Genomic DNA, 22,565 nt, shown 5'->3' on the forward strand with positions numbered 1-22,565 from the left:
TCCTGGACAGAGGAGCCCTTGTGCGGTGTTCTGGGGAGGCGCCTGGTACCTGGGGGGAGACCTCGCCCTCCCTAGCAAACATGTCTGGCTGCAGCTGGGCCCTGCCCGGCGCCTCAGAGGTGTTTCAGGCTCACCCCTCTCTGAGCACAACCTGTCCCGGAGCCCCAGGAGAAGCAGGTGAGGTCCCGCAGGCTGCCGGCACCCCATCAGCTCCTGGGGGATGGCTCCGTGCGGGCTGTGACTGCCCCGTGCCTGGAGCACGTCTCTCAGGGAGATGCAGCCCAGCCACCAGGGCCTTGTCCCCAGGGCCACCAGCCCGCGGGTGGCCGGAGGGGTTTGGCTGTGCCGGGGCGCGATGGCCTGGGCAGGAGCACGGCACGGGGTGAGGGCTGTGGGGCTGAGGGTGGCACTGCAGGGCTGGGTCACGGTGCCTGTGACATCCTGGGGTCCGCCGTGGGTCTGCTAGGGACTGGGCTGCTCCCGTTAGCCTAATGGAGCCTGTGGCACAGCTGCCGTCAGCCCACTCCCTCCAGGGATATTTTTAGGGCTGCCCGTGCTGATGAGCAAGAGCTGACAGGCTGGCTCTGTACCCAGGCAGCGCGGTGCCCTTCGCAGCCCTGCCTCAGCACACAGCTGATGGGGAGCGCGGGCCCGCGGGGATGCTCAGGGGCTGCGGCCGTGGCCCCTGGCTGGGAGAGGCAGCACAGCCTGCCCTGCCCACGGGGCTGCTGGCGGCTGGGCTGGGCTGCTTGTGGCCCCACTGCGAGCACATGTAGCTGGGAGCCAGGAGGATGCTCTAGCATGCATGGAAATCATCTACATGTGCATCGATCCCTGGATGGCACTTCTGGTTTGAGTGCAGAGCTGGCCTTAGGCAAGAAATATGCGAGTAAGTGACTGTGAGGATGGTAGTGAATATGTGCTGAGGTGTTTCTTCTCCCTCTGGGCTTGCACAGTTTTGCTGTTCTTGTGAAATCAGGTTTGTGCACCCCCCAGATTTCACTAGTCCCCTGTGGCTGCCAGCTCCACACACCTGCTGCTCTGAGCACTCCGTCAGTGTCCCCTGCCACCAGCCCGTGTCCCGCCAGCACACGCGGTGCCCAGAGCCGTGGGCCACCTGTGCTAACCCCTCGTCATGCTAAGTGGCTGCAGGAACATGCCGGCTGCCCAAACGCTGAATCTCCCAGAGAGCTTCTCATGCCCTGCAGCAGAGTACGAACGTTTGGGCCGCATCCTGCAGCATGCTGTGGACCAACACCCCTCTGCCTGCCCTGCCCCTGCGCTGCAGGATGCGGCCCCGGCTGTCGTGCAGCGCTGCGGGGCATGGGAGTGCTGGGACCAAATGATGCAAGGAATGTGGCTGTCAATGATGATGTGAAACGTCTGAAGTGTGCCTGTCCCCATGCAGCTGTTATGCACAGCATGACCAAGATGGCACACGGGCATCGTGTCTGTCTGAAATCATGGCAAATGACATAGCTGCCAAGCTCCCAGCGGGCACAGCCCGGCTGCTCCAGGATGCAGCTTTCCGGGACTGACGCTGGCTTGCAGCCGTGTCCTCAAGGCACAGGGAAGAGATCAGAACTATGCATATTGGAGAAGTTTGTAAATCCAGAGTGGGTTCTGTGAACTGCTGGGCTTAATGCTGTGTTTTTTGGCACCAGACCATTTGGGTGCACACAGGAGAGACCAGGAGGAGCACCAAAGGTGCTCAGCGTGGTGCAGGAAGATGGTGGTGTGTTATGGCCACAGCAGGTGGACCTGGGTTAAGAGGCTTCAGTTCATCGGGCATCCAGGGAGCAGATGGAGATAAGCTGGGCTTTAGGTAGCAGAGTGGGGAGAGAGGACCGCTGCCGTGTGGCTCCATCACCACACGAAGCTGCTGAGGCTGCACAAAGGCTTTCTTGCTCCAGCACAGCTAAATTAAAAAGTAGCAGAGCTCCAGGGTGGGAAATGGGGTGGCCCTGGGCAAAGGCCTGGAAACAAGCACGGCTGCCTGCCTGTGTAACACCCCAGGGCCAGCCCAGGCTGTGCCTTGTCTGGTTTTAGAAAATTTGTGTGTGAGGGGGTCAAGAAGTCCATCCTCTGGCTGAGCCTCTCCTTTGGGCTGCTGGGGCTGTTTGGATGGGAGAGGAGGAGCTTCCTCGCCCAGCACCCAGATATCACGGTCTTTGCCCCCAACGCTGAGCCCTCTGCAGGTTTTCCCTGCAAGGCGAAGGGGAGGCGAAGGCAGAAAGAGTAGCTCCGGGCCATGAGGTGCTGGGTCTCAGAGGTAAGGGGGCAGCGGGAGTGGGATGGGGCATGGGGTTAGGTGCCAAACCAGGGCACGAGAGCCTGCTGGCATCTGCTCTGCATTCCTGAGGAAGGCAGCGCTCATCTCCGCTACTGCCTGACCCAAACCAACCCAGAACCACCAGGACGAGCAATTTCTCAAAATGGTAGCAGCCCGAACACCGGCTCAAAGGGATAGAGTCAAGGAGAAACAGCAAGTGTGGCAGCTCTTCGTGCCCCAGCCAGTGATGTTGCGTGGTTGGAATGGAATTGGAAGGCCGGCTGAGCCCCTTTAAAGCTGCTGAGCGACACACAGAGCCTTCAGTGACCGCATGGCTGCGAAACGTACTTAATTTGAAGTTTGTGTTTTTCTGCCCTCAAGTTCTCACCTTTGGACCTTGCACTCCCCTCTGCTGGGCTGAAGCGCGCCCTTAGCATCACTCCGTTCCCGCTAGAATGGCAGGGGATGGTCTCGTGATGCAGCTCAGTTGCTCATTCTCCCATCTCTCAGCCTTATTTTTGCCCCATTTCTGGCTTTAGATACTTTGTCATGGCGGCGGTGCTGCTTCTTAAGATTCCTGTGTCTGTTTTGCAGTTCTGAGACCTGAATCTGGCACAAAATTGGCTTTGCCAGAGCTGCTTCTGCTCGGAAATCCCTTCCCCGCGTCTCTGGCTCACCTCTCGCCTAGCCGAGGAGCTGAGATGCAAGCGCAAGCAGCAGCTGTGCGTGGGGATGGCTCACTCTCTGGCTTTTTTCCTTAAACATTTTTTTCCCTCCCTCCCCTGCTTTCTGGGAGATGCTCCATCCCTCAGTACAGTCCGTCCTGGCTGTTCCCGAGCACCTTCCTCTGCAGCCAGGGCTGTGCCTGCGCCGTGGGTTGGGGCTGTTCTGGCGGGATGTTCGCCTCGCAGCATGGCAGCAAGCAGCCCCTTCGGTATTTGGATCAGCCACAAAAGTAAGCCTGTCTCTTGTCATCTAGATAATTGATTTTAAAAAATATTAAATGGCACCTGACCAAGAAGCAGTCGCTGGGGGTCTAGACGTGTTCCCAGTTGTTGATGTCTCCCCATTAAATCTTGGCTCGTGGACAGACCTCAGAGCTTAGTTGTTAATGCACGCAGTTAATCTAACGTGAGCCTTATTAATTCTTTATCGTACATTTTTAAATTAAAATCCTACATCATCGTTGACTCCTATGGAAAAGCCAAAGTGTGCTGCCTGGATGCTCTTACCAGCCAGACCTTTCCTTGTGCCCAAGGAGAAGTTTCTCTGACACGGTCTGTGTTGTGCTGACAGCAGCGGGGTGCCGTTCACTGCTTTTTTGCCTTCCCATTAACAGCCTGGGCGCAAAGCAATCTGCTGTTTCTCTGCTCATGGCTTTAGCTCTTCAAAATATCCTGGCCTCCTACCAGGTGAGTATTTGTTAAAAATTAACGCGTGTGTTTCAACAGGAGCTGCAGTTACATCACCAAAATGTTGTTCGAGAGATATCTGGGGCTATGGGAGTGGGTCCTCCCACCACCCCCGCGTCCCACCCAGGTTCTTGCCATTGCGGTTCCAGTGGTTTGTGAGATTCAGATTTATTTAACAATCATCTCAGTAATTTGGGTCCACCTTGCTTCTCGCTCCCCCACGCTGTTACCTATCAAACAGGCACTTTGTCCATGCCAGGTGCCAAGGACAGCAGCCTGGGTTCGTGCCATGGGCTTGGAGTGGGGAGGGAACAGCATGGGCTTGGAGGGAGCCAGACTCCATCATCATCAGTGCACAAGAGAAGCGATGGTGATACCCTGCGTGGGCTGGGAAAAAGCCTCACTTCACATCCATCTCCCTGTGGGGCTGCTGGGGAGAAAGAAACCCCTTGGAGTGGTGAATATTCAAAGAAAGCCTCAGCTGGCTTCTTGAAGGGGCAGAATTAAACGCGGAAACTCCACCCGGCTCGTTACTTTGCCAGGCTGCTTCGCGGTGCGGAGCGCAGGAACTGAGCAGCACCGCGCTCCTGAGCTGCTGCTGGCGCTGCGCGTGGGCTGGGCGCGGCGTGAGGAGCACTGCGTGCTATTGCACTGACTTCACACCCAAACCAGCCTGAGAGCTGGCAGGCACGGCTGTGCTTTTTGCTGTCCTTTATCGCCTCGCACAGCCGGCTAATGAGAGCCGGGACGTCTGCTCCCAGAGAGCTCCAAACCTGCTGCAGCTGCCAGGCTCGGCTCGACAGGTCCCCAGAAAGTGTCACCCCTGGTACTCGTGATGCTGGGGCAGGGAGCAGGTGAGGGATGTGCATGGAGAGAGGTGTCCCCAGCAGCCCAGGTGACAAGTGGTGGGGCTGGAGAAGATTTGGGATGACCCCCTGTGAAGGCTCAGTCTGGTGCTACAGCAGCAAGGACTAAAGCAATCCTTTAAGACAGGGAGTAGGAAAAGGCAGATTTAATCTCCAAGCTTGAGCATTAGGGAGGCTTTTTGTGGGATTCTGCGTCTTGAAAAGGATTCAGGAAAATTGGAGAGGCTGCGTAGATCAGAAATGCAAAAAATGGCTTGAGGGTGGGAGGAAAAGCCTGGCGGTTAGAGAATTAAGCAACTCCGTATATTTTGCTCATCAGGAAGATGGATGGGGGGGGTTGCTCGCAGCATATGCACAGTGTCACCAAGAGAAAATGCCAGGCTCTGACAGGCTCTTCAGTCCAGCAGAAAGCAGGGGAGGACAGTACATGTGCGAGCTGAAGCCAGGCAGGGGGTGCGGGCTGCTCGTCCGAGGGATGCCTGACGCAGCCCTGGGAGCGCTGGCAGAGCCAGCTCCCCTCGTCACAGGCAGCCTCGCTCCTTTCTCGGAAAATACGCCCGAGCCAGACGTAGCACCTTGGGATTAAGGCGAGGAAACGCCGCGTGGCGTGCCGGCCGGCGGCTCAGCCTGGCGCAGCGGGACAACGGGCAGCACCGCTTCATCCCTTCTCCCGAGGAAGACCACGGGGAGCGTGGGGTGGCCGCGATGTGTGCATGCAGGCTGCCGCTGCCCAGCCGCCTGCGCCGCGGTGAGTGTGACTCTGTGCTGCTTAAAACATCTGGAGGGGGGGCAGGGTTTTTCAGCAGAGGTTGGCTTGTTTGAGCTCGTTTCACGAGGGACTGCGGCCAGTGCTATTCAGTGGGGCTGCTCTGAGGGTGGCCAGAGCAGCAGAAATGCAAAGTGCTGCCCACAAACTGAGCACAGTGATCCCCAGAGCGCACAGCACGCGTTTAGGAATAATGCATGATGAGTGTGTGAGATAAAAACAAGTTTGGCTGGAGTGATGGAGACAAAATATGAGTGTGTTACAGCCCACGTTTCATTCCCCGAGCCCGTGCATCAGCAGAGGTAATCCCTGTCTAGCCATTACTGGAAAGAGATCTTTGCTGTGGTATTTAGTGGCATTTAATTAATAATAATGTATTACATTAATTAGTATCAAGGCTGATGCGATGACATGTAATTTGGGGGGAAGGATTACAGCGTGAGTATTAGAATGAGAATTTCTATAGGGCAGAGAGTCAAATGAGGTTAGCAGGCTCGCTGCAGAGGGAGCCTGGAGACAGATGTGTGTGTGGCAACCAGTGTGGATAGTTACAGCACAACTTTATTTACTGCTGAGAAAAGAGCACATCGCTGTTATTCACCTTGACGTGTCACACCTTGTGATGTTTGACCTTACCAAACAAAAAGACAAACAGGTGCTGCTGCAGAGGAAGTGCCTGCGGTTGATGACACCAAGCGCAAGCTGCGTTTGCGGAGCAGTTTTGATGTGCCAGCCTCCTTTCAGAGGAGGGGAAGGAAAAAGTTCTGCTGAAGGTCTCCAGGATGTGGCCCAGCCCTATCAGGATATGAGAGCCTGAACCAGAGGAGAGCTTTGGCCCTGCATGTTATGTGGGCACTGGGTTGTACCCAGACCGATGTGAGTGCCCGGGGGAGCTGGTGGGGCTGATGCAGGGCAGCTGGGTGTGGGACACCCATAGGCACCGCCTGCTCCTGGTCCTGCTGAATTATCTGCAGTGTGTCCTCTCCCCGAGCCCTTCATCCAGCCTGCAGGCCAGTGTTGCTGTGGGGCATGCTCTGCAAACACGTGGGCAGACACAGGCTCCATCCCAGGGTTTAGCGGGTTGACTGCAAGTGGGTTTGTGTGGACCAGAATGTGCCACAGTTCTTGCCCTTTCATTTGGTCATTTTTGCTGGAAAAGCTCCAGTGCGTTCCAGAAAGCAGCGCAGCAATATGATAGGATTTAATCAGGCTTAATTATTCCCCTGCTGTCATTCTCCTAGCAACATCCAGCTTGACATCTGCCTGCAAATGAAATGTGTAAGCTAAGTAGGAACATGTTCAGACTGAAGCCCTGCCACTCGAACCAGGTCACTCCACTAATCGTTGCTGTAATTCATCTCGTGGCTGTTAGCTGCCAGGTGGTGGTACCTGATTTCCATAAACGCATGGCACTCTCCTCCCTGGGTTTTTCCAGGCAGGTAGGCTGCCTGACTTCACGCTGGGCTCCTTCCAGCACGCCGACACCTGATAGCATGGGGTAGAGTTTCCGAACGACAAACCCAGGCTCCTTGGCAAGCCCCAGCCTTGTTGCTATCTGCCTCCATGCAACAGGTCCCTGCTTATCTGACTCCTCATCAAAATCAGGTCACCTGCTGTGCCCGCCAAGCAGGCAGTTTGAGCTCTGAGTGCACGAGCGGTCAACTTGCGGTGTTTCAGGTGAGGTCAGAACACGTCCAGAGCAGATATGGTGCAGAGATAGGGAGCTTGCGCTACCTGGCCGGAAGGATGGAGAGGTGCAGAGAGAGGCAAGCAAGAGCTGGGTGCTTGTGACAGAGCTGCGGAGCAGGAGGCGGTGAGGCTGCTTGAGGACATGAACCTGCGGGAGCGGCCGTGCAGCTGGAGGGGAGGCAGATATCTTGGATGGGTGAGCATGACCGGTGTCTGAATGTCTCAGCCCTGGGGAGGTGGGGGACAGTGTGCTCCGTGGGGGCCAGATCCATGGACTGGGCTGGGCTGCTGTGGTTTTGGCCCCTCTCCACCCCCTGGGATTGCTGGTGCCAGTGATATCTGGGTGTTGGCATGGATCTGTTCAGATTTCGTGTTGTGAAAATTGCATCCGAAGGGCCCAGCGGGTTGTCAGTGTGCCATGTGCATTCCTTGTGTCCCAATGGAGAAGTGTGATGGATCTGCGAGCCCAGCTGCAAGGATGCAGCACATTCAGCAAGCTGGCATGGCTTCATTTGTGCTGAATGTAAAGCTGGGATCTCTGCAGTGCTTCAGAATAGCAGGGCCCCCCCAGCTCTCCCTGGGCCCTGTGTGGGCTCTGCCCCTCCCCAGGGGAGTGGGCTGAACAGGACTCAGCCTGTACCACCACAATGCTGTCTGCCTGCAGGCATTGGCACCCAGGCTTGCCCACAGCAGGGAATGCCACTGTGCTGACACCAGCCCTACCACAGTCCCTTAATTTCACGTGGCTTTCTGTTTCCTTGTGTTAGTACTGAATCACGGAGAGTGGAAACAGGAAATCACTGCTTTTCATTAATACCCTGAAAACGCGGGGCTATTCAGTACGGTACCTTTTATTTTAGACTAGATTTATTTTTCCCCCTCCATTCCTACCTCTTCATCATCCCCTCCCCGGCTCCCTCCTATCGGACATCTTTCACTCGCTCCCTGCCGAAGGAGCACTGGGGCAAAGCTGGGGGGCTGCTGGGGGGGGCGGGCGAGGCGCGGACGGGCAAACGCCCCAGAAAGGCCTGGGAGCAGCTCCGGCTGCGTGGCACGAAGGGCGCTGTGCCGGGGGGGCAGCGGGGAGCCCGGGGATGTGCGGGGAGGGCAGGGCCGGGCCGCGGCGCGGCGCCCCCAGCACCCCCCTAGGCGCAGTGCCGCGCCGTGATTTACCGCGGGGTCTCTGCGCGCCGCGCGCTGATTGGCCGAGCGCCGCGCCGTGATTTAAAGCGGGGGGGGGGGCGGGAGGAGGAGGGGGGAGAGCGAAGCACCCCCGCGCATGCGCACCGCCTCCCCACCGCAGCGCCCCTCCGGGGCAGCGGTGTTGCCGGCGCGCCCCCCTCCTACCCCCGGAGCTCCTCCCGCGATTGGCGGCGGAGGCGGCCCCTCGCGCTCGCCCATTGGCTGCCGCCGGCCGCTATGCGGGCGGGTTGGCCGCGCCTCGCCCCGCCCCGCCCCGCCATTGGCTGGGCCGCGGGGCCCCCTGCGCGCGGCGGCGGCGGCGGCGGCGGCGGCTGGGGCCGGGCCGGGGCCGGGGCCGGGGCCGGGGCCGTGTCGGGGCCGTGTCGGGGCCGTGTCGGGGCCGTGTCGGGGCCGGTCCCGCAGCGCCCGGCATGGCGGCGGCCCGCGCCCGGCGGCCGAGAGCCCGGGGGCGGCGGGGTGAGGACGGGCGGGGCCGGGGTCGGGGTCTGGGTGCGGGTCGGTGGCGGTGCCGGTGGCCGTGCCCCGCTGACGCTGCCGTTCGGTCCCTCAGGTGCCGTAGCGGGGCGGCCGTGACGCCAGGATGGGCCTGCTGGTGCTGGTGCGGAACGTGCTGCTGGCGCTCTGCCTCTTCCTCGTGCTCGGCTTCCTCTACTACTCCGCCTGGAAGCTGCACCTCCTGCGCTGGGAGGACTCCAGTAAGTGCGGGGACGGGGCCCCGAGGGGCCGGGGGTGCTGCCCCCCCTGCCCCGGGGGCTGTGCCGGGGGCAGCCGGGGCGCTGCTCGGTGCGAAGCCAGGGTCACGCGCTGTAAACCTGCATTTGGGACCTCGGTCCCCAGCAGAACGTCCCCTTTGAGCTTGTGACTGCTCATCCTCAACACAAAGAGGTTACATGCCAAGGGTTTCCTTCCCTGAATCCTCCCCCCCTTTCCCGTCCCCTAAAAGAAAAAGGCAAGGATTTTCTCCTCTGTCAGGTTTTGGTTTCTTCCCCTGCTCACCTATTTGTCACTCTCTCATCTCACTGTGCCCTTCACAAATCCTCATCTCCCACCCATCCTCCCCGCTGTTATCTGCCAGCTGCCTGGCATCCAAAGCGGTGTCTCCCGACCCTTTGAAGCCCAAAGAGACATTTGACCTCACCGGATACAATCCGAGGATTGTACGGCGCAGTAATGCCGCGGGAGGGTTTAGTTGCAGTGGGATAGAAATCAGGCTGAGCTTTGATTGCTCAGTTAGTGCTTCTACTTCTGCTTGTGCCAATTGCTTGCAAGCGAGAATAAATTTTTTTGAAATATAAAAACAAGAAAACAACTCTCTCTTCTCCCCTTCCTGCCCAAAATACAATCCAGCCTTCTCTGCAGCTGCTCCATGGGTTGTTTCAGATGTCTCGCAGCCAACCGATGCTCTGGATCAGCGGCTGGGAAGCTCTGATCCAGAGGGATTGGGTTTGTGTCCAACAGCAGCCACCGCTCCAATTCTCCTTCCCTGTACTGCGTTTCTGGGCATGCTGCTGGAGGCTCCTGCTGCAATGCCTAATAAGCTGGATGGTATTTTTCTACCTCTGCATGCTCCGTATCTGCTGTTACATGCCCTGAGAAGTTGTGTGCGATGGCAGATGATGGCTCGGAGATGCTGTTTGCACTGATGCAGTGAATTTGACAGGAGGACTGCTAAGGTGACTTGTGCTGGAACAGGTATCACAAGACTGAACTTCTGCAAGGTGACACGTAGCGTCTTTCTGGACAGGGAGATTTTTGTTCAGGTTGGTGCTTCAGGGAGAGAGTCAAAATCTTGATTGTGACCTTCTGAAAACTAGCACTTCTGTCAATGATATGTACAAAATCCTTCCCAAATGGAAATAAGTGCAGAATGTAGTTAAAAGAACAGCTTGGTCATGTTATATTGCCAAATTGCCATCCGTGCCATCCTTTGCTTCTTTCATAGCATCAGAAATTGTGTTGAGACTTCCCCCAGCCTGTATAACCAGCAAACAAAAAAAACGAAAACCAAACAAAACCCCAACCAAACCAAACAAAACCCCATGTGCACAGCAAAACCCTTCAGGCTGTAACCTGTGTGTGAACTTTGTTAAATGCAGAGGAGGAACCTTGTCTTTGTGCCACATACCAGGGCGCTGGGGGAGCTTCTACATTTCTTCAGGTTCTGCCTCTGGATTTTGTGGCTGTAGTTTTGTGTGCGATTTCTTGTTTTAAAGCATGGCAGTTTCTTGGGGGTTTTGTGGTCGTTTTGTGGTCATACAGCGAAGGTGTAGGCAGAGGTGGATTTCCAGAAATTGAATGCTTCTACTGGAAAAGATGACTTAAGTTAGAATAATTTGTGTTGGGCGTCCTGGCAGCTTCCAGGTACCCAGGGTGTTCTGACAGGAGGTGATGTCACTGTCTTTGTCTTAGGTGTATGACTACTTTTTATATTTTAATCTTGTGTTTTAAATGTGTTCTTCATTTAGTCCTGGAAATTACAGTGCTTATATTAAACTTCTTCAACAGTTACAAAGCAGTGATGCCAACTTGAAGATTTAGCTTATTGATCTTTATCAGTTGTCCCAACTGGTATACGCTGTACCATCGTTCCTTTTCTTCTAGAAACTTTTATGGATTGTCTTAAATATCACATGATGCTCCTTGCAAGTTTAGTGTAAGCAGCAGTCAAATGTAAGAGGGACAGTTTTTATGTGGTTGCTTTTGAAAGCAGTAGAGGTGGTAGTGGTTGTCAGTTGATCATTAGAGTTCTGTTTGTACTAAAAATGTTTTATTTATCATGTAATTTTATACATGAGGAACCTATGCAGACGTGAATTACACATTCAAAATCCTATATTGGGAAACTTGATATGAGGAGTTAACGTTAAGCTTCTATAAATAAGCATTTGGGAGTTAACAAATAACGGAATTGAGGTTGCTCATTTAACCGTGATTAGGCCTCCTTGAGCACGTGTAACATAATATGGCTTATAAAGTTGCAATTATATTTTCTTTTGTCTAAAGGAAGCCTTGCCTAATCAGTACAGGAGGCAGATGGTGTTTGATAGCTGTGTTTTTATTTCCTAGGAATTCAATCTGTGACCTTGTAAATTTCTTCCTAACTGATACAAGGCTCAAGTTGAAAAGGACAAAACAAAGTTAGCTTTGTTAATTCCTGGGTGTTTAATAATCTGAGAGTATTGATTTTATGCGTATGTCACTTTTTCATTCCATTATTTTCTTTTTTCACGTGACCAGTGACTTTGTTTGGTGTCGGTGACTCCCTAGTTTCAGTGGTCACATACGTTTTCCTTCTAATCCGTTCTTTGTGCCAGCAGAGGCAGGAAGCTAAGCTGATCCTGGTATCTGACACCCTCGTAATCTCTTCAGAGACTGCTTTTAGAGAACTTGACACCTGTACTTAATACCGGCCAGAAATCAAAGTTGTCATAGAGTATGGTGAAAAATACTTCACCTGCTTACTTGGTGCTCATGTGATTTGTTCACTTAATGTGTTAGAAAATGCCCATACGTGGCTGTTAGGGATTTCAGCGTAAGAACTCTGGTCACACCGAGATGTGGATGCTTGTATGTTCAGCTGCTACAGTAAGAAGCGAACAGTTGAAGTATGTCATTTATTGCCACTTCTGACACCTCCAAGAAGGGAGTTAAACTTCTGAACATTCTGAAAGATGCATGTCAGTGGTTCTCTTACCATCTCTGCCTGACTTTAAATCTGTCCTCTTTGAGTGATGCCTTCATGAGTTTTAGGAGATCGTTCTCCTTACTGAGTGACTCTACACCTTGCCAAAACACAACGGGGAATTGAAATGAATTCATTCTCTAAGGCTTATTTTTCCTGTGACAGGAATAGACTGAATTCGCTAATGTGAGCTAATTAAGATTGAATTAGGCTCAGCTGCTTCTTCCATTCAAGACAAACTGCCAGCGGCTGTGACCCCTCTCTTACCCTTGTCCTGAGCATGGTGACGGGCTGTTCTTCCTGCAGTCTTGCCTTTTTCATGTGTGTGGTGATGCTGCTAGCTCCCAGAGCAGCAGTTTGGCACAGAAAGAGGTGTGTCACACTGAGTGCTGGAGGGCTGCGAGTTCTGGGCATCGCTGGGACTGTAGGAGCAGTTTTTAGGATTGAGGTGAGCTTTCCTTTTTTCCATTTTATTTTTATTTTCTCTTTTCCTGGTTTCCATAATGCAGCTTTGGTCTCTGTCAGTAGCAGTAAGAAAAACCCTTTCTCGCAAGTTCTCTGTGGACAGGCAGTCCCTCTGATTCCAGGTGCTGGGTTGCCTCGTGGTGTGCTAAGTGCGTAGAATTGATAACGTGGGGTGGGACATAAACAAGGAAATAAATTTGGTGTCAAGGCTAGGTATCCTGTACGTACGTGAAGGACCTTGCAGCAGCAGGTAATCATAGCTCTGTTTATGTACAGCGAGTTGCCAGGGATTTATTAACTAATAATAGTAGTGATAGTAGCAGGCTTTGAAGGGCTGAGACATGCACCACAGCCTCTTTCCTAACAACTCTCTTCTGTCCTTTCCAATACCTCGGTACATTTGGCTCTGAGGAGGAAGGAGATGGTATCTGTGCTACTGTGAAGGAGACAGCGTGTGGGAAGGTGTCCTGGCATCTCTGGACAGTAGGAAGGAGATGGAGCCTTGCTGACAGTGCTTCAGGATTTCCTTTATATCCCTCCTTGGAGGAACACTTTTTTACCGAGAGCTGTGAAGGGCAGAATATGGTCACGTTAAAATGAAATCCTGATGTTTGTTACTTAACCTGGTACGTGTATAGCTGATTTTGCAAAAATGAGTATGTTGTAAGGAAGGATTGATTCCATTAAAAATGTCCTGGCTATGGAAATATTGGACTCATCCCCCCAAGGCAGCACTTTTTTTGGCCTCTCTGAGTATTGAAATATGCTTGGGACAAGGGCAGCATGACTGTGTTTTCCAGTTCTTTATTGTATTTGCATCTACATTAGCATTGAATTAATTTGAAAATATACTCTACTTCGGGTACTTCTGCCAGAACCCAAGTTAATACAATTTATAACTATAGATTTTGAGCTCTCGGTTTGAATGTGGCTTCTGAAACATCCCCAGGTATTTTCTGTTGATGTCTCCATAACAAAATCAAGTCACTGCTCTGTCATCTGTTGCTCAATGTTATTTTCAACTCTAATTCTGGAAAGGCAGCCAAAGAGATAAAGCTCTGGGAAGAGATTTTCTGAAGGTATTTCAGGACCCTTATCCTTTTTCTTTTTTTTTTTTTAATATCTGTTTCTATGGGAACTGAGGAGACATAAACAGGCAAAACTGACTCACTTCTGGTTGCAGGTTTTTCGTCTGCTTGCATTTCCATGGAGACCAGTCTCACAGCAAATAAGGCTAAATTAATAAAAAGCAATCAAACTTGTACCTTTCACATATGGTTTCTCTCCTTCAAAATGAAATGGTGTTTTTGTCAATTCTCGTGCTAAGGACTAAAAATGCGTTGAAGAAGCTGATCTTTTTACAAGGGTTTGGAACATGCATGCCCTTTCTCGTGTGGTTAAAGCCTCACCATACATGTGACGGTATGTGGCAGATCTATAGCAGTTGTAGTTGGAGTTACTGGGGTTGTTACTTGTCCTACAGTAAGGGAGGGGATCTTGCTTACCCTGACATCTGACTTCTTTCCATTCTGTTCTTTAATGACAACCAGCTAAAAAACATTCAGCACCAGTGAGCAGCCAGGCCATGGAGGCAAACTCATCCCCTTTGTGGGGGGGGAAATGTGCACTACCTTTGTGTTCAGACCTCTATATCTGGGAGTTACTGTCCTATTTGTCTTTGCCAGGAGAAAGAAGTGCTCCTATAAAAATAACATTTCAGGGCCAGCTCAACTTGGCACTGCAAGCGTAAATCTCTGATGAAAGTGGCCGGAGCTCAGCTGGCTGGATTTATGGTTAGGTGGATGAAGAAGCACATCATTTTCTACTGTGGGATTACGAGGCACTTGTGTCCCTGTTGGTGGGGATGACAAACAAATGGTGATGTTGATGGTTTGTTTCTGGTGCTCTGCAGCTGTCTGTGGCCATAGCCTCAGGGGTGTGTGCTTGTTCTTTAGGGTAGACTTTGTTGCTGCTGCTCCTCCTCAGGCTGAGAAGCCTGATAGATGCTAACCTCGTGGGCATTAGTTGCTTTTGAGAACTGATTTGGGCAGTATTTTGCAGCAGCATGGGCTTCCTGAAACAGTTGGTTTGTTATTTTTCTTTGCAGGGGAAGAGACTGGAAACAGAGTTATTAGGAGTTCATAGTTACTAGGAACTGCTCAGTCGGTTTCTTTGCTCAGCTCTTCTGTAGTCCATGTTAATGCTGAACTTATTGTACCAAAACTGATTATGAATGGTTAGAAGGGTCTTGTAAAATGGATCCAGCAACAAATTTAAGGGATCTCTTTGCTGCTTTTCAGGTGCTTTAGAGATATGAGTATCCCAGTGATGCCTTTTTGAAAGAAGGGTTCTAAATAGGTAGTAACTTATCAAGAGAGCAGTGATTATTAGATACAAAGATAGGGAAAAAAAAAAAAGGTGTTAAAATGACAGTTGCCTAGTAAAATACTCTAATTTTTCTAAGAATTCTCCTGTTAGGCTGAAATGTTTTGCTTGTATTGAGCTTGAAAGCAGAAACTTCAGAGCGCCAATTGTGGTGGGTAGATCTCTTATCTGTGCAGAACACTGAAAAAATAGAATTGGTGCCCAGACATCGTTATCGCTGATCAATTTACTTTGTGCTCCCTGGGAACCTGCCAGAATCAGGAGCGTGGCGAAGCCCAAATTCCTGGAGCTCAGGGAACTCGGTCGTGGCAGTGACCTCCCCAGGGGTGTCAAGAAGTGTGGGTGGATGTGTGCTTCATCTTTCTCTGATCCTTTACAGCCACGCTGTTCCGGGGACTCTGCTGTCTGTCTCTCTAGGAATTCCTAGTGCTGCAGTAACGTTAACAGCATGGGGCAAAACTCTGCCGGGGCAATGGGAAATGTGCCTGACGGAGCCCTCGAAGGCAGGAATGAGCATTTCTCTGCAGGAGGAGAGCTCCCAGCACACTCCTGAGGCTTAGGGAGCTCCAGGGACAGGTAGCTGGTGGCAGTAAGAGCAGAGCACTCTGAGCACCTCTGGTCCGAGGAGCGGCTGTAACGCGGTGCTTGCACTCGCTCCATCTTTCTAGCTGTTTCAGCCCCGAGTTACTGCTTTAGGTATAAGCCAGCAAAGTATGAAAGCGAGGTGCAGGAATAAGTACTTCTCTATCCTCCTACACTAGGATAGTTTTACATCCTAAAGCAGTCAGGTGCTCTGGCTTCTCTTCACGGTGGCAGGCTTGTCACTTTGAGTCCCTCGTTCATGTCTTTGTGTCCCCCTCTCCCAGAGCTTCCATTGCCCAGCTGCTGTGCGGTTCCTGCCCATTCCCCACTGTCTGGGTTTGGCGAGCAGTTCCCTGCCTTGTCTCCATCCTGTCACCGTACATCCCCATGGCACACAAAAGCTGTACCTCTGCCCTGTAGCCAACACAGCAGGGGCTGTTGTGCCTTCAGGTGTTACTGGACTTGATGGATGCTCCACCCCAGCACTCGTTTGATGTTGATGAATATTGATGAATAGATCACTTGTATTGATAGCTAGATCTTGGACTTTCTCCTTGGCCTTAATACAGGTAAGCTGGCCTTGGGCATCTTTTGTGCTCACGTCAGTTCTGCTGGCATTGTTGGGGTGATAACATCTGGCAAAAGGCAAAGGTTGTGCTTTGTCTCGAGCTTGGCAGCTGCGGTCTGGCCATGGCCTTAGTACCAATTCTGACCATGTCTGTTACACGCACGTTGTGGAGAAGAGATTTTTCCTAGATTGTTGTCTTCTGCCAAGCTACTTAGTGCTTTTGTTGCTGTCAGAGCTCATTTTTCTGCTGGAAACAATTTACATCCCGGTGCCAGGCAGAGGGAAAGCACCAGCCAAGCCTGGCGATGACTTGCAAGGACAGTATGGCTGGGTCGCGAGGTGCAGCTCGGTGAGTTGCATGCCTCTGTGCTTCCCAAGGACTGCAGCTGTGTACCCACACACCAAGCAGAATGCAATCTGTGCTCTGCGTGCATATCCCGAGAAGATGTTGGAACCTGAGATGGCTGACTTCTACCACAGGAGCACATCGCTCTTGTATGCACTGCTGTCTTGGGAAATAATAGCTTGTGAGGTTAGCACCAAAATTCTTGTCTGGTACAGAAACTACAAGGTATTTCATAACTGGTACTTAGTATTGTGAAATAGCCATAGGCTTGCACAATCAAAGGGACGTGTCTTTGGGGGTCAGAATTTAGCTCTTCTTGCTATGTTCCAAAAAAAGCCCAACAATGTCCTAAATAGTTATTTGTATTTTAGGAGCTTATAAACATATATAAACATATATGTTGTTTGTCCTAAACTTTTTTTCAAATGATGCTGGGATCCATTCTATGGTAACTCAGTCCCTGTTGCAAGGTGTCATTTTTTTCTTAGCTGTTTTCCAGTGGATTTCAGCACTAGGAACATTGATTAAATCTGAGGTTCATCTGAGCTGAGTAAGTATGCCCCTTTCCTCTTGGAACAAGCAGAGTTAATGCAGCGTAGCTATAGAACGCTTTAAAGGAAGTAGTAAGGATGTGAGGGCACAGAAATCAATAAATGTTGAGTTTTTCAAAGGGGTAAGTAGCTGAGGGCTTCCCACACACTTAAGGCTTACTCTAAGTCAATGTTGACAAGGTTAATAATTTATATGTACAATGTACAAAAATCTTTTTATCTTTGTCAGAAATGAACCGAACTCTTAGCAGCGGTAATGCTACCTAAGTATTGCTGCTCAATTGCGATTGTGTCTAGAGATCCTAATCAAAAAAAACGTACTGAGACACGTTTCTTAGGATGAAGGGTGGTAGCTTAAATAGACTTGACTCAGGAAGGCAGAGGAAGCGGAGGCACAGGAAAGTGAAATTATTCCGTGTCACACAGCAGCTCAAGGGCAGAGCTATGAATAGAATAAAGGTCTCCAGGCTCTCAATCCAGCATCCAGTTGGCCAAAGGAGGCTTCTTCTCCTGTATTAATGCATTCTGCATCTGCTAGATTGAGAGAACAGTAATATGCTGAAGTTGCTTGCTTGGGGCAGAGATGATCTGCTCCTATTTGTACAAACACAGCACTCTTTAAAAGTGTAGTGTCAGTAACAAAGCTGGCGAGGTGATGGCTTGCTTGGGCTGTGCTGGTGGCTTGGTGTAGGTGCTGTAATTAGGGGATGATGAGGCTGGTGTTACGAGCTCATACAACTTGCCTAAGATGCTTCTGTGCAAGTGCCTGAACAGTTGTGAATGCTGGTTTGGGGTTTTCAACCTTCAGATTCACCACATCAAAGGCACAACACTTCATGCTTTCTAGCTGCATTAAAACCGCAACTGCATTTTTCTTTTTGAAGGTAGTTTGGGGTTTTGATGTTTGTGGTGTTTGTTGTTTTGTTTTGTTTTTTTTCCTTGTGGAAAAGTTTAATTTTGCTCTCCATACTCCGGCACAGAACTCCATTTTCTTCTATTTAAACTTAAATAAATAAATAAATAAAAATGTTCAAGCAGAGACTAAACTTCGAGAATTTGTGCTCAAAGGCTGAAAACGTGAGCTTTTGAGAAGTGGGAAATAATGGAACAGTTCAGGCGGTTTTAACCATAGCAGTCACTAATGCTCTGGGTAAAATTAGAAATCTAATTACTGTGAATTTAGTTGCTGAGACTCTTTTTTGCCTTTTGAGACTTGCCCCACACAATTCTGTCACGTTCTAAATAGAGCATAGGCGGTTCTCCATTATGCTGCTCGGAAATTAGTAATTCTGCATTTTTGTTAGCACTGTTGCCGTAATCTCTGCTTAGAAGTGCCTTATTTGAGCATTGGGAAGGCTTTTATTATTATTAAATATGAGTCATTACAACGTTAATTTCTCTCTATATTGGTCCTTTTGTGTTTGGGTCCAGTACTTCATTAGAAGCAGAAGACCGAGCTAATACAGTGTAAAGACTGCAAAATGAGTTCTAGTTCTTAAAAAAAAAAAAAAAAAGTGTTACTTCTGATTGAGTTTTCTAAATTTATTTAATATTTAAGGACTTAATTTGAATATTTCCAAATTTCTGAGAGGTTTGCACGTTGGAAAAAAAAAAGCCATATTTGCATTAGTAAAATATGAAAGGTTCTGCACAATATCGTGTTTTATTACTTCTGCTTGCTGCATGTGCTGTTTCTCACTAAGTTAGTATTATAATTATGATGTGTTGGATCGAATAAATAGTTTGTGCTCCTGTGAATAGAGAACAGGCCACTATGTAAAGAGACTGCCCTCAGGCTGCTGCATCCTGACCTTTAAATGCTTTAAGTTTCTTGGTATAGTTATTAAAGCTCTTTTTTTTTTTTTAACAAGAGTTAAAAATAGCTCATAAACTAGGGCTACATATTCTTTATGATGTGCTCTCCTATGCAAGTTGCATTTCGTGCTTCAAAGGATGGATGAAGGACTAAAGAAACCTGCTGTTGTATAGTGCTGGGTAAAAAGAAATTTTGGTGCCAGGTATTTCACTCTCTTCCAGCAACCTTTGCAGTTGTAGCATAAAAAAGAACAAAGATAAGTTGTTTGTTTGTTTTTTCCTGCACACTCGAATATAATTGCATAAGTTTGGGCTACTTTGGCTGATTTTATTTAATACTTAGCGGTGTAGCTAAAAGGTTTAAAAAGCCCCTCTCAGGTGTTGTGTATTAATCGCTGTGTTTGACATAATGCTGCTTTAGTATAAACACGCCTCACTCAGCAGTCGTGCGTTTGTTTGTGTCTTTGCAGCAGTGGAATTACCCCATAAGTAGCTTTCTTTATCCTCTGCCTGGTTCGTGATGTTAGCTAATCTCATAATGGGCTCTTCTTGAGGACCTGCTTAAGGAAAGTTTGGAATATCTGTACGATGGACTACTTAATGTGCTGCAGTTGCTTGGCTGGAAGAGCTGGACAAAAGCTGTCAGAGCATTTAGCCTGCAGTCAGCTTTGCTGCTTGTGCCCTGGAACAGGTGGCTGGGGGGATCGAAGAGCTGTTCGTGCTCTTGGGAAGGTCTTGTGGGATCTGGGAGTCTTGTGGGATCTGCTGTCAGATCTCTTCCTGAGAACTCCAGATGATGCACCAGGAGCTGCAGTATCCCTTTCGCCTCTTCCTGCATGAACTGTTCTTTTCCCCATGATTTATACTCGTCTATTCCCGTAAGCAGTGATTTTTAAAAAGGCACGTTGTGTCTCCCACTTCAGTTGGAGTAGCATGTGGTACTGTGATTTTTTTTTCCCCCTGAGGAATCGAGTTTTTTGCTTTGTCCTATTATTTTTTTTGTTTGTTTAGATGCTTTAATCTTTGCAAAGACTAAATGACATGATAGCAGAGGTAACGTGAATTGACTTTGGGACGTGCTGCAATGGAAAAGTTTCTGCTGAGCCCATGGGTTAAGCAGCTCCCTCTCTGCTGGCAAGCGTTCAGATATGCTGGGAAACTTGCTCGTATAATGGATCCCAACAGGAAACTGATATAGTGTGAAAATACAGAAGCCTTCCTTTCCCTTCCGCTCCAGCTCTTTGGAAATGTTGGATTTGATCCATACCAGGCAGGCTGAAATGTTTAAGTCCATACATCAGTTCCAGTCTTGCAGGCAGCCAGGTGAGGAGGCTGCGGCTCGTCGAGGCGTGCTGTTATTGCAGGTACCACGTGAGGGCAGTAGATGTCTGCTGCCTGACCCCTCACCAGGACTGCAGTGCCAAAAGCTCTTAAGTGTTGGGTCAATGTTATTTCAGAAAATAAAAATTAAAAAAAATCACAGCATTCCACTTTCCTGTGCAGTTACAAAGTGGCACCTGCCATTGTCTGGGTGAGTTTCAGTAAATACTAAGTCAAAAATCCCTTCTCCAGAGTTACTTGCTTTTAGAGTAACTTAATTTGGAAAGAACTTTGCTATTTGTCTAATCCAGTTGCCAGTACCCATTTTCATAATCTGATCAAGTCCCATCTTGTAACAGGTTTTTGTTCTTGCCTCCTGCCACTCCTATTCAGAAGGTATTTTTCAGCTTCATGCTAATACTTGGACTTTTATTTAAAAAAAAAAAAAAAAAAAAAAAATTGAAATTATCATACATTTCCCCAAAGAACCTGGGGAGAGTAGGGGAATGTTACTTAGTGGTGCAAGGTTCTGGGGTACCATGCTTGTGTTATTGCAGAGGGAGGGAAATCCAGACAAATCTGAAGTCCTGAGGAAACCATGCTTAGTTACTTCAGTTATTTTTCAGGACAGTTAGTTTAATTTAAAGGACTTTTGCTAGTTGAGGAGAAATACCTTTTCAAACCTATAAGCTTCTGGCACCGTCTTTCCAAGGCACTGAGCTTCACAAACTGATTGTATATGAAAAAGCACTCTAAGTCTAGTTAAAAGCATAAGTGAGTAAAGAAGATGGTGAAATAATTTAATTTTCCTATTAGCTTTTGGTAAAATTGACCTAAATGGATAGCAGAAAGTGTTATTAAAAAAAAAGTGATTATGAAGACACAGTGTGGTCAATATTTAAATCCTGGTAGAAAATACAGTTAAGTCATATGTGGTAACTATGGATGTGAGATCAGCTTGAAGATAAAAGTAGTTTTATTCTAGCAAAGCAGGATTAAATTTGGAAATTGGCTTGGGAAATAAGTTACAAGTGGGAAATATCCACTTCAGACTAACTCTGAATATTTATTTTCTCTGTTACTTTCTTACATTCTTGTTTTGAAATGCAAAAAAAAGCTTAATACTCTGGTTTTTGACTTGGGTTGATTATGAGAAGTAAATTAAGGGTAATCTGGGGTGGCCAATCAATCAGTGCCTTCTTGATTTGTTTGCACTGAGCCAGGGGCAGTGTATTGCTGGAGGAGGACCTCTGTCTCTATGTTAATTCTATTGTTTAAAACTGAGTCTTTTAACCTTCTCTCTCCCAGGTTTATATTCATATATTTTTTCTGGGTCTGTTTAGCCACTGTCACTGCAGTTTTAGTGGTAAAAAGAGATCTTTTACTAAATAGAACTGCAATATACCCTCCTATTAATTAATTTTTTTCTCCTTTGAAAAATTTTGGTGCTTTTCAAGAATAGAGTAAGACTTTGCGAATTATAGGATGATAATGGTTGGAAGGAACGTTGTGAGATCTCTAGTCCAACCTCCTGCCCAGCATGGGGTTGGTTACTGGTTGGGACCAGGTTACTTAGGTCTTTATCCACTCAGGTTCTGAAAACCTCAAAGGATGGAGACCTCACAGCCTTCCAGTACAACCTTTTCCAATACCTCTCTGTCTCATTTATGAACAGATGTTTCCGTATATGCAGCCTGAACTTCTCTTGCTTCAATTTACTTGTATTGCCTCTGTGTCCCACCGTGCAACACTTTGGGAACCAGGCTCTGTTTTCCTTGTAGCCTTCTTGCAGGTGTTGGAGGGCTGTGATTCGTCTCCCCAAAGCTTTGTTTTTTTCCAGGCTAAACAAGCCTCCTTCACTCAGTCTGTCCTCATAGGTCATGTGTTAGCATCCTGGTGTTTGATGATCTGCACAATCCCTTGTTTGTCTGTAGCCCTCCCAAGAGCCCAGGCGTGATGCATTAAGACAGAGGGTTCATTGTTTTTTAGAAGACTTTGTGGTTTGTTTTGTTTTTCCCTATTTTTTTCTGCTCCATGTCTGTTCAGTCACTCCATGTACTTTCTTTTATTCATCTTCTGCTTCAAACAGCACTTAATCATGCATTTGTTGTACAGGAGGTGCATGGTGCCTACGTTGGAGCTTGTTGAAGATATGCCAGATGAATGAATGGACACTTAACATTGAATGGATGATACGAATGTGCAGCAACAACACAGGCAATGGCATTGCTACCAAAAAGGCTTTTGCTTCTGAAGAGCCTTAATCCAAAAGCAGTCACAGTTCAGGGAGTAGGAACAGAGGGATGAGCTGAAAACCAGGCATCAGACAGCAGGTGCCCTCTCTGGGAACCTGTTCCATGTCCCGCTACCTTCCTGGTGAAAAAGTTCTTCCTGAAGTCCAATCTGGACCTCCTGAGCTGTGACTTGTGGCCACCGTCACTTCCTTCCCCTGAAGGACTCAGAGGATGGTATGGGCATTGAGAATGTTCTCCGTATGTCTGCCTGCCATCCTGCAGGTGTCATGGATGTAGGCAGTGGAGTCCCAAAGGCAGTATAAGAAGTGGGGTATTCCGAGATAATCAGGGCTTTATTTTGAAGCTCCTGAGCTTGACAGATGGAAAAAGTCGGGGAGGAAAGGCAGTG

The 22,565-nt window shown here is 49.2% G+C and overlaps 1 protein-coding gene across 10 annotated transcripts in view; it reads left to right on the forward strand.

Annotated features, from left to right (window-relative positions):
- The first annotated feature begins 13 nt into the window (after positions 1-13).
- Positions 14-22,565, forward strand: part of ST3GAL3 (ST3 beta-galactoside alpha-2,3-sialyltransferase 3) — a 176,338-nt gene continuing 153,786 nt past the window's right edge. For 3 of the 10 annotated variants that reach the window (XM_084527926.1, XM_084527929.1, XM_084527924.1), the window contains exons 1-2: positions 8,511-8,664; positions 8,759-8,903. In XM_084527926.1, the coding sequence (XP_084384052.1) occupies positions 8,789-8,903 (115 nt within the window). In that variant the 5' untranslated portion in view covers positions 8,511-8,664; positions 8,759-8,788. Of the gene's footprint in view, positions 178-6,754; positions 7,202-8,510; positions 8,665-8,758; positions 8,904-12,156; positions 12,339-22,565 lie in introns of those variants that run through there. The other 7 variants (XM_084527927.1, XM_084527920.1, XM_084527919.1 and 4 more) reach the window with 5 other exon arrangements.

The sequence above is a fragment of the Aythya ferina genome (assembly GCF_964211825.1).
Source record: "Aythya ferina genome assembly, chromosome: 8".
Classification (NCBI taxonomy): Eukaryota; Metazoa; Chordata; class Aves; order Anseriformes; family Anatidae; genus Aythya; species Aythya ferina.